Source organism: Anomaloglossus baeobatrachus, chromosome 2, assembly GCF_048569485.1.
Source record: "Anomaloglossus baeobatrachus isolate aAnoBae1 chromosome 2, aAnoBae1.hap1, whole genome shotgun sequence".
Taxonomy (NCBI): domain Eukaryota; kingdom Metazoa; phylum Chordata; class Amphibia; order Anura; family Aromobatidae; genus Anomaloglossus; species Anomaloglossus baeobatrachus.
In genome coordinates, this window is record NC_134354.1 from 550,884,016 (window position 1) to 550,896,943 (window position 12,928).

General features: G+C 38.0%; 1 protein-coding gene across 1 annotated transcript in view; it reads left to right on the forward strand.

The window, feature by feature from the left end:
- The window catches only part of NALF1 (NALCN channel auxiliary factor 1), a 767,424-nt gene that overhangs the window by 732,362 nt on the left and 22,134 nt on the right, over positions 1–12,928 (forward strand). The window contains exon 2 of the mRNA XM_075336680.1: positions 4,902–5,073. Within this exon, the coding sequence (XP_075192795.1) occupies positions 4,902–5,073 (172 nt within the window). The remainder of the gene's footprint in view (positions 1–4,901; positions 5,074–12,928) is intronic.

Sequence of the window (12,928 nt, forward strand, 5' to 3'; positions counted from 1 at the left end):
ATGTCCTTGGAGTGTGGGAAAAATCTACAGAAACACAGGGTGAACACACAAAGTCTTTGCAGATGTTGTCCTTGGTGGGATTTGAACCCAGTATCGTAGAGCTGTAAAGAGACGGTGCTAACCACTAAGCCTCAATGTTACCCATTTTAGATTTTGTACTTTCTATTAATTGTAACCATGGACATAATTGTACTATGACTACAGTAGGGATCGTATGATTACTATGAATCAACCAAATCATGGTAATTTGACTGGTTTCACATGTATGTGGTAAGAAGAAAGGTTGGGTTATTTTTGAAGATGTCAGGAAAAGGGTGCAAGTCAATTAAGTAGGGCGCCATATGTCCTTGCTGATAGTACTTCTTGACATCAAATTAGCGTTCAGCCATACATTTCCACTCGCATGTGCCATTCATCACTTCTCATAGTCCAGTATATTTAACAATCTAAGATTCCTTAAAATAGTAGCTCCTGATGAGGGTTGCAAAATGTCCAATAGGGAGTTTAATTAAGGGGTTTGGTTAGATGATAATTGATCATTGTGCCAGCAAGTAACTATAACTTTACCTATTTTTCATGGACTAGAAGTAAGATTTGAGGTCTGTTTAATGCAGGATGTGCCTTGTATGCCATTTAATGAAATTGGTGCACCTTATCAGTATTTTGTGCCTCCGTGCACCTTGACAAGAAATGTGACTCCAGTCCAATATGAAAAACTGCAACTACTGATGAATTTTATAAGCAGGTGTAGACATGTCCCATCCCAACCAGCTTCTCGCAAGCCCTGCCAATTTTAGCAGAAGAAAATGGTATGAAAATTACAACGCGCAAAAATTGTTTGACTGTTCCAAAGTGTTTTCTGACAGTTTTCTGATGTAAACACTTTGACAAATTCGAACCTAACTTTTTGTATCTTGTACCTACCCACTATATAACATTACCGGGTGTGCTTCACATTGTTTATACTACAGGATGAATAACTTAATCATTGTCTCTTTAAAGTAATATCCCTTTAGTTGGTATAGATTTTTTTAAGTATAGGACTTGGAGAAGGTTTGTCAATCATCATATTTGTTCATTTAGAGGTAATTTTCCATAGAAATTGAATAAAGTAATTATAAGTATGGGAAGTGGTTGTAGAATATTTATATGCTAGAAGGTAGGTCTTATATGAGTTTCATTTTTCTAGCTATATCTAACTAGTATGTGCTGTTAGGAGTTACAATATTCAGTCACACAGGGTGACAGCAGACAACCGCGAAAAGCCTGGACAACCCCTTTTAATTTTTTGTTTTTGTTGGACCAATTTTTAGATAGCAACAGATTAATTTTAAGAAATAAATACAAATGAACTGATTTGGCATTTATGTATTACTATTGATAACACTGCTGTACAGTGTTTTTGGGGCCAATGATGTCGGAATGGTTTATATTAGGTTTATGCTGTTGATTAAGAATATGTCTTTGGTTTTGCCTGAATGGCTATAGTTTCTGAGATATTAAATTGTTAATGAATGAATTAATTAATTAATTAAGTTGAAAAAGCATTCAGAATTGCAAGATTATTATTATTTTTGTTACAACTATTAAGGAAACAGTCTAAAATCCATACAAAAAGAAATTAAACATATCTAACAGACAGCAAAAAGATGTATAATTTGATTAATTAATACAATATTAATTATTCACTGTTATTAGTGTCAATGCTTCAAAAACGCTGCTTATGTGATTTCCTTTTATGTGTGTTATCAGAACAATCATGTTGAGGATTCCTACAGTAGTCTGCCATCTTGTGTATGTCCCATCTGCTTTGATATCTCTCCTCCATTACCTTCATATCTTGGTGTTACCTCTCGCCTTGTTCTTCGCTGAAGACTTAAGGTTATCTGGAATTCTGTTAAAATGGCTATGGAGTTAAGCTGGTGTCACACATAACGACAACGACGTCGCTGCAACGTCACCATATTCTGTTAGTGCATCTTTATGCTGCTATTAACTCCCAAATCTCTGAAGTTAGTGACCATATCTTGCACCAATTATTCATAATTGTCTGCTAAGTGATTACCCAAGTAGTTCTTCACAACAGAGAACAAAACCTTACAGGCCAAAGCCTCAGTGCCATTAATGCATGTGGGAAAATTGGAATAATTCATGAGTTTATGACTATGAGGACCATCAAAGATTCCAGCTTTTAGTGTTTCCATGCTCAGTCTAGGGAATGATCTACACATGCACTTAAAGCAAGTACCACGATTGTCCAAAACGCTAAGAAATTGCTTCATTAATCCTAGCTTAATATGAAGTGGTTGGAGAATGATTTTGTTCTTGTCCACTGATAGCTTGTTCATGATATTTGCAGAGCCAACAATAATATCTTCCCTTTTAGTCCTTTAAGTTTTGTGTGTGAGCAATGGGAAGAGAATAATAGTTATTATTGGGCAAGAGAACACATTTCAAGCTTCTAATGGAGCAGTCTATAAAAAGCTGACAATCTTTTTGTTGATATTCCGTTAGTCCCATTTGAAGTATAATTCCTGGTATATCTCTGCAGTATACAAGTTCTTTCTCTTGGTTGAAATATGATAGAAGCTTCTCTTCTCTTATCCAATAGGCTGTAATTTTAACTTCCACCTTTATGAGATTGTGTTCATTAAGTCTGGATGCTAAAAGTTCAGATGCTTACTTGGACAGATTTAAGTCTTGAATCACGTTATTGAGTGTTTCTTGGCTTCATGGTGTAGGCCCCAAATAGTCCTGACTGTGAGAATGGAGGGTCAGGTAGTCTGGTAAACATTGGTATAGGAAAGTTGTTGCTGTGTGGAATAGGCTGTCTTGCTAAATCCAAATCAGGATAATTCTTGGAACATTTAAAGCTTTTAATTTTTGTAACACAAAAATAACGCCAAAATAGTCATCAAATGGTGGTTTTTGGCTTCTCTTCATACCATTTTCACACCAAAATGTAAACTTTTTCTTCCACCATTTGTCCATTACCATAGGTGCTGCACAAATGTTTAGCAAATCATATGTTTGCAAAGCATTATCCTGGTCTCCAAGCTGTACTCCAAAATAAGCCAGGCATACTCAATGCACAAAGCCTGTGATATTTCCTCTTTGTTTTTAAACCATGTACTCTCCACATATGTAGCAGAATCCATCAGGATTGTTGATACAGGCTTGTTTTGATAAAGTCATAATTTTTACATGTATTTATATACTTTTTAAGACAGAACTTTTTGGATATAAACCAAGACTGGGTTGACAAACTTTTACTGTAGCCAACTTCTTTCCTCACCAAATTCACAGTAGAATTCTGGCTTAAAAAAAAAATCGCTTTTATATCATTGTAAGCCTACAAATTTAAACACAAAATAATTATATGGGATATTTCATTACCTAAGACACTGTTAAAGAGTCAAAAGACAGACCAAAAGCTATTACATTTGTTATCAGACACAAGTCGCATTTTGCAAATACATTATTTTTATGGATGTCTATTTAAAAACAAAAAGCTAAAACCAATTTAGGAAAAAGTAATGGGATTTTTTAATTCAGCACCCTCAAAGTACCCTAGATCCATTCCATTTTGGCACCTGAAAAAAAATAATTTCTTTTGTAGACCTGTGTAATTCATCCTTTTAAGGCCACAGAACAAGTATAGAAGCATATAGAGCCGATATATTTCAATACACACTTTTTGTTGCAATGATAATTTTTTGGTAAAAAAACTTCCACTAGACTGAATTTGACACATAAAGGTACTTTACACGCTGCGATATCAATACCAATATCGCTAGCGAGTGTACCCGCTCATGTCGGTTGTGCGACACGGGCAAATCGCTGCCCGTGGCACACAATATCGCAAACACCCGTCACACGGACTTACCTGCCTAGCGACGTCGCTCTGGCCGGCGAACCACCTCCTTTCTAAGGGGGCGGTTTGTTCGGCGTCATACCGACATCACTAAGTGGCCACCCAATAGCAGGGGAGGGGCGGAGATGAGCGGGCCAAACATCCCGCCCACCTCCTCCCTTCCTCATTGCCGGCGGGACGCAGGTACGGGGAGTTTCCTCGTTCCTGCGGTGTCACACATAGCGATGTGTGCTGCCGCAGGAACGACAAACAACCTCGCTACTCACCTGTCAATGATTTTTGGTGTTGGAGCGACCCCTCCAATACCAATGATTTTTACCTCTTTTGCGATCGCTTTAGGTCGCTCAGAGGTGTTACATGCTGCGATGTCGCTAACGACGCCGGATATGCGTCACAAACACCGTGACCCCGACGATATATCATTAGCGATGTAGCAGCGTGTAAAGCACCCCATACGTTTAAATTGCATTTAGAAAATTAGAGGCACTTGGAGGTGTATATGCAACATATTGGGAGACCTATGATACAGCTGTAGGTATGAGCTCTTGGGGCAATAATACTAAAGTGTTATGTTAGAGCCTGACCTAATGATCTGTTTAGGACTAGGACTACATCTATTTCTAAGACGTTTGTTTAGCTCAAACAGGATGTATTGTGGGGTTGATAATGTAATTTTTAAACTAGATGTTGAAATGGATTTTGTCACTTTTGGGCTGTGTAACAGGGGGAAACAGGATTTTGGAGAAAATGCAAAATAATTTGTCCATATGAGTGATTGGGATATGCAATATTAGTGGCACCATATGCAGACCCATAGATATATCATGTAAATTAACCAATGTACCCGATGAGAAATATAATTAGTTCATGTCCTATTTTGCACAGTGGAGATGTCAAAATAATAATTATTATAAATCCCTGGTGTAATGGTTAATCATCTATTTAGAACTCACTTGTCTATATTTGTTTGTGTCCTCAGAAATAAAATAAACGACTATATAACATTACCTTATGCTTTGTTTTACAGACTGTCTACAAGTCCTGGATATGTTCCCAATTTTTTGAAGTTACACAATCTGAATGCAGTAGCAAAATCCCTTGCAAGCAATACTGTTTGGAGGTACAAACGCAGTGTCCGTTTATATTACCAGATAACGATGATGTAGTCTATGGTGGGCTATCAAGTTTCATCTGTACAGGTAATGCTTTATTATTTCCCTTAATGAAAATAGAGATTTGTAACCATTCATTCATAAGTTTAGCTAAAACTTTCTTAATATTGTTTTTCTTAAATTTTGGTACTGGGTAAGTTACACATAACTAATCTCCATACAAGAACATGGAAAAAGTCAGGAAAACCAATGTTTAGATTTTGTATCTTGAGTTTTAATTTTGGGGAGAACTTTTTTGACAGGTGAGGTTCAATCAAGTTATAATTTGATTGAAATCATCTCCAATTGATAGTCCGGACAATGGAATAACTGATGTCCTCATGTTTGATAATCTGTAATATCTCTTTTAAACTGATAGGTTGCTTTAATTGTTCTTATTACCTTAAGTGAGCCTGACAGCTGATATATGCTGCCCAATTCACAGCCAGCAGGCATCTTAATTGTCCTATGGTCCTTTGTGCTATCCTATGCATGTATTGGCTGTATTATCTCAGCAATACATGTTCCACTTTGAAGCGCCACGGTATTTCAAATAAAATCATCTTTTTAAAGCTGCCAGGGACTGAGTAGCAAGTGAGGCCACTTCACACATAACGAGATCGTGAACGATATCACCGACGACTCGGCAACGATCTGGGAACTGTGACATAGTAGCGATCTCGTTCACGATCTCGTTATGTGTGACTTGACCTTGAGTGTTGTCAGACAAACATGTCCTGGGTAGCGTCTCCCCTGCTCCCTGGGATTGACAGGTCTCTGCCTATATCTGCACACACATTATGTTGTTTAATTACATGTTTACACAGGCAAACCGGTAAGTGATGCGCACTGAACAATCTGCAATGGAACGTTCCGTGCGCATAGATTGCCATAGCTCTCAGCAGCATGAATTCTGTTGACTCTATGTAATGCACAAAAGATCATTTCACCCAGTTTGTTCATTCATTGGGTGATCAGCAGCCTTTATACAATCAGAGATTGTCCCAAAATGAGGCCCAGTAAAATTAAGACAGTCAAATAAACTAAATGTCAGAAGTTTAAACATGACATGTTCTCTGTTCTCTGGATTGTTGATTTTCTCTAATGTCCTGTTGAAGTAGGCTGCGACCTCAGAAACGCATTGACTTGACCTATGCATGAATAAAGAGAATATTTAATCAACATTGGATCCTGGTGACAGCGTGGCACAAAACCCCGATTCCTTCATTTTTAGCTCTACTCTGAAAATCCCGGTATTGCTGCTATTACCTCTTCTATGCTGTTACAGGAGTTGTGACTTACACAACCCTGCCAGATGACTGGATTCAGTTACACTTACCTACTTTGTGTTATCGGATAAGATCCTATTTGCGCTATTATTTCCGCAGTGTCTCCCCTTGCTTGAAGTTCTCTGTAAGGAAAGAGGAACATCACTCCACTCCAGTGTGGTTTTGTTTGGAACTCCACCACTCCAGTGTGGTTTTGTTTCTCACTGCTTGAAGTGGTGCTTTAAACCCTGCTCACAGTCTTATACTTAACCTTTGGCATTTTCTTCTTTTTTCGATGTTGCTCCGGTCCCGCGGTGTCATCTTGTGATCACACTTCAATACAAGTCTTCTGGCTCTCATAGACTTATAATGAGAGCTTGTGACATAACTTCAGACTTCTGGCCAGTCAGATGTTACATCACAAGCTCTCATTACAAGTCTATGAAAGCAAGAAAACCTGTATTGAGTTGTGACCTCAAACTCACTTAATGAAACACTGGAGCAGCCGGCAGTTCACAAACACCTGGAGACCAACAGGTATAGCACGAATAACAGATGAAGATGCTGAAGGGTGAGTATAATACTAGGGGCAGGTGACTTAGATTTAGGCCGGTATCCCACTTGCGATTGCCTCGTGTGTATCTTGCGCGAGTTTCGTGGTACATCACCTGTCACGGACTCACACTCTGCTCACAGGAGTGGGTCAGTTGCATGCATCTCTATGCCGCCAACCCGCTCCTGTGAGCAGAGTGTGAGTCCATGCCGGGTGATGCACTACGAAATTCGCGCAAGTTATATGCAAGGCAATCGCAAGTGGGACACCGGCCTTAAAGCAGAACTTCAACAGTAAAATAAAAAACAACACTGGAGGTGTACTTTAAGTGACTAAACAACTACGTTTTAGCAAAAAAAAGGGCAGACACTAACAATCACCGAATTAAAAAAACAATTTGGGCTCTATTGCAGTGGCAGCTCTCCTGTGCAGTGGTTGCAGTGTGTATCTCTATTTATTTTATGATGCTTTGCTTATCGCACCTCTATATGCTGCATTTTACAGAAATCACCATCACTTCCCCACCATGACTCACAATATAACTTACCAATTCAGCTTGTCTACACGCTACAGACACAGAAAAAAACATAGAAACTCCTACAGATATTGTTCTAAGGTGGAATTTGAGCCTAGGGCTCCAGCGCTGCAAGGCTACAGTGCTGACCACTGGCCACCATGCTACATACCCAAGTAATCCTCTGTCATAGCCTATTCTGCTGCACCTGATTTTAATTTTAATTTTAGAGATTTATGGAAATAATGAATAAATATTTTTTCCTTTGATGGAAATGGTGTATCTGTGATTTTTTTTTAACCCCTTCACTCTCTCAGCCTATTTTCACCTTCCTGAGCAGGGCAATTTTTTCAATTCTCGCCAGTGTCAATTTATGATGTAATAACGCTGAAATGCTTCAGTGGATTGCAATGATTCTGAGAATGTTCTTTCGTGATATATTGCACTTTACGTTAGTGGTAAATTTATGACAATATTTTTTGTGTTTATTTGTGAAAATATCGTAAATTTGGCAAAAATTTTGAAAATGTAGCGATTTTCAAACATTAACACGTTTTATGCCCTTAAACCACAACGTTGTGTAACACAAAAAAAAGTTAATAAATAACATTTACTACATGTCTACTTTACTTTAGCTTAATGTTTGCAAAAATCTTTCTTTTTTTTGTTAGGAAGTTGGTAAGGTTAAAAATGTATCAGCAATTTCTCATTTTTCCAACAAAATTTCCAAAACTATTTTTTTAAGAACCACATCACATTTGATGTTAAAGGCCTATATGACAGAAAATAACCCAAAGTGGCACCATTTTAAAAACTGCACCCCTCAAAATGTATTAACTGTTCAGGTGCTTCACAGGAATTAAACCAATATGGAAGGAAACATGAAAATGTAACTTTTTGCCACAAAAATGTTACTTTAACTGCAAATTTTACATTTTCACAAGTATAACAAAAGAAAATATACCTTACTATTTGTTATGCAATTTCTCCCCATACTGAATTTGGTGGAAAACTACTGTTTGGGCAACTGGCAGGGCTCTAAAGGGAAGGAGCGCCAATTGAATTTCAGAGCACAAAATTGTCTGGAATAGATAGAGGATGCCATGTTGAATTTGCAGAGCCCCCGATGTGCCTAAACACTGGAGCTTCACCACAAGTGACCCCATTTGGAACCTAGGGCCCTCAGTGAATTTATCTAGATGTTTGGTGAGCAAATTAAACCCCTAAGTGCTTCACAGAATTTTTTACCGTTTAGCCGTGAAAGTGAAAAAATATATTTTTACCCCAAAATATTGTTTTAACCTCAAATCTTTCCTTTTCACAGAGGTAACAGGAGAAAACACACTTTACAGTTTGTTTTGCAATTTCTCCTGAGTATGCCAATACCCCATTTGTGGTACAAAAAAATACTTTTTTGTGCGCATGGCAGGGCTCAGAAGGGAAGGAGCATCATTTGAACGCAAAATTAGCTGGAATCGCTAGCGGACGCCATGTCGCATTTGGAGAGCCCCTAATGTGCCTAAACAGTAGAACCTCCCACAGGTGACCCCATTATGGAAACTAGAAACCTCAAGGAATTTATCTAGCTGTGTGGTGAGCATCTTGAACCTACAGGTGCTTCACAGAATTTTATAACATTGAGCCATAAAAATGAAAAAATAAATTTTTACCACAAAAATGTTGCTTTAACCCCAATTCTTTTATTTTCACAAGTGTAACAGGAGAAACTGTACAATAAAACTTGTTGTGCGATTTCTCCTGAGTTCGCCAATACCTCATATGTGGTCAAAATCTACTTTTGAGACAGAGTACAAAATGAAGAAGGGAAGAAGTGCCATATTGGAAGATGATTTAGTTGGAATGGTTGAAGAGCCAACCATTGGCAGAGCCCCTGAGGTGCCAGAACAACAGAAATCCCCCACAAGTGACCCCATTTTACAAACTACACCCTCAATAAATCCATCTAGGTGTGCATTATAGATGTGTAACAAAATGTTAGACTATTGGCAGGTGAAGATAAATTAATTCAATTTTTACCACTAAAATGTTGTTTTAACCCCAGATTTCCAATTTTCATAAGGGGAATAGGTAAAAAGGCCCCATAATTTCTTACACAATTTTGGATCTGTTCACATTTACTCTGTACTCTATGTTGGGCACTTACATCAGGATTTCCATCTACATCTCCGAAATACGTAATTCAGGTGAAACCCCTGACAGATCCATTCACTATAATGAGGGAGCAAAATTATTTCAGACTCTATTTCCCCTCTCTTCAGCGGTGTCTGTCTGTGCACACCTAAAAGACATGTAAAAAGATGGACATCGTAAGACCACAGGCCAGATGGGAGCTCAAAGTGACTCCCTCTGCTTCACTATAGTGAATTTTCCATTGGAAATTTTGTCTGAATAATGTTTTTCAGAAATTTACATGCAATCCCCAATGTAAGCGCTCAGCATATAGTGCAGGATAAATGTAAGCCAAACCTTTCTGCGATCCTTGGGAGGCAAAATAAACAAATCAACATCAGTTGAAGAATTGGGTTTATTACTATTTTTATGCCATTCACCATGCTGTATAAGTGATTGGGGTGGCTTTATTACTGAGGTCAGTACGATTACAGCTACCAGATTTATGTAGGTTTTCTGAGGTTTGGCTACTATCACACTGAAAAACGCTTTTTTACAAAATTAAGGTGTTTTGCGCCACCATATTTTGAAGGTTATACTATTTTTATTTCTTTCCTGAGTGTCATATGACGGTTTGATTTATTCATGATGAGTTGGAGTTTTTATTAGTTTTTATTAGTAATTTTTGGGCCACATAACATTTTTCTATTGCTTTCTATTCAACTTTTTGTGAGGCAGAATCAAGAAGAAACAGCAATTTAGGATTCACCGTGTTGTAAAAGTAATAAAATAGCTTTATTTTTCAGGTCAGTACAAGTGCAGCAATACTACATTTACAAGTGCATCTCAATAAATTAGAATATCATCAAAAAGTTAATTTATTTCAGTAATTCAATACAAAAAAAGAAAAGCATATATTATAGAGAGTCATTACAAACAGAGTGATATATTTCAAGTGTTTATTGATGATTATGGCTTACAGCTAATGAAAATCCAAAAGTTGTTATCTCAGAAAATTAGAATATTATATAAGACCAACTGAAAAAATGATTTTAAACTCAGAAATGTTGGCGCATACAGAAAAGTATGTACAGTAAATGCACTCAGTACTTGGTTGGGGCTCCTTTTGCATGAATTACTGCATCAATGTGACGTGGCATGGAGGCGATCAGCCTGTGGCACTGCTGAGGTGTTATGGAAGCCCAGCTTGCTTGGATAGCAGCCTTCACCTCATCTGCATTGTTGGGTCTGGTGTCTCTCATATTCCTCTTGATAATACCCCATAGATCCTCTATAGGATTTAGGTCAGGTGAGTTTGCTGGCCAATCAAGCACAGTGATACTGTGGTTATTAAACCAGGTATTGGTACTTTTGGCAGTGTAGACAGGTGCCAAGTCCTGCTGGAAAATGAAATTTCCATCTCCAAAAAGCTTATCGGCAGAGGGAAGTATGAAGTGCTCTAAATGAATAAAGTATAGTTTTGTTTGCCAAAACGTGTCGGATTTTTCCCTATTTACAGCTCTGTTGGTGCTGCTGCAGAAGATGTTAATGTAGTTATAATAAATTGCTGATTTTATTCTTCCTAACCTGCACGAATTTGCTGGATTTTTTTTTCTTCTATTTAGATATGGGTCTCATCTCTGGATACTTAACTAGCCCCAGAATGACGGCTCACAAATTCCCATTCTGATCGGTATCATATTGATAGTACAGGTATCTGAGCATGTACACCTCTCTACATTAGTAAATTATATTGCAAGAACAAAACCAGCGGATTCATGATAACCATCTGAATACCGCCAAGCAATTGCACCCAGCTGTGTTCAGATATTCCATAGAATTAAATGTAGAGACCTTCTTGGATCTCATTGGCCATGACACCATTCATAATTGAGGTATGGGGGATGCACGTTTTGGCGATAGGTGCTGTTCAGAAATAGAGTCTTTTCCTATTAGATGTTTATGGCATATCATGTAATTTACCATAAATGTCTGTGATGAGACAATATTTTAACTTTTGTGAAGCTGCTCTTTATCACCTCATCTTTCATGAAAATTTTATGAACACGCAATATTTACCATACAAAGTAATGAAAAGTCTCATTTTGGCTTTTTTTGTGTTTGTACTATGACTGCAAATTTTGGCTCGACAGAAAAAACAGTCATAGATCTTTATGATGCTCTTTTGTTCAAGTCATAAGATCCATCAAGTCATAAGATCCACTCAACCATCTACTTTAGTGATTGAAGGGGAACCTCATAGTGAGCTCACAACTGTCCAAAGAATACAAACTCATATCCCTCACCCACAAATCTCTCCAAAGCTCTGCACCACCATATATCTCATCCCTCATCTCTGTCTATCATCCCACCCGCCCCCTTGTTCCGCAAATGATCTTAGACTAACATCCTCCATAATACGAACCTCACACCTCTGTCTCCAAGACTTTTCTTGTGCCGCACCAGATTTCTGGAATGCATTACCCCAAAGAATGCGACTCATATCCAGCCCCCAAGTTTTTAAGCGTACATTAAAAACACATCTCTTCAGACAAGCTTATCATAATAACTTACTAACTTAACTCTCCCCTGTCCCAACTTCTAAATGCTACTCGTAACCTTCTCTCTCCTATTTCTGTCATCACATCCTACATACCACCAATAGCATGTAAGGGCACCCAAAACGTTACTGCCTAAAGACCAGATCATTCATCTTTATATGTAACCAATAAACTAGCATAACGATGGCCGGCTAGATCTACAAGTGTGCTTCATCTTTTGTGTCCCCATAGATTGTAAACTTTCGAGCAGGGCCTTCATTCCTACTGTAGCTGTTGAATTATGTACTATTTTGTTTTGTTTTTGTCTATACAAGCCCCCACCAGATTGTAAAGTGCTGCGGAATATGTTGGCGCTATATAAATAAACTTTATTATTATTATTATTATTATCAATTATACTGTGGACATGTGAGACACGTCTCCTTTAATGCACAATAGCAAATATATAATTTTCATATGCTGATAAAACTTTAAACAATTAAAAATTAGCTACATTTTTTAAAAAGTTCAGGAAAAAATTATTAAAAAATTTACCTTTTTGGAATTATTACTTTATTTTTGGAAGCAATTAATGAAACATTATGGGGTACTTTGCACACTACGACATCGCAGCTGCGATGTCAGTGGGATCAAATCGAAAGTGACGCCCATCCGGCGTCGCTGTCGACATCGGAGTGTGTAAAATGTTTTTGATACGATTAACGAGCGCAAAAGCATCGAAATCGTATCATCGGTGTAGTGTCGGTCATTTCCATAATGTGGCGGCAGCGACAGGTACGATGTTGTTCCTCATTCCTGTGGCAGCACACATCGCTGTGTATGAAGCTGCAGGAGCGAGGAACATCTCCTTACCTGCGTCCCGCAGCTCACGCCTGCT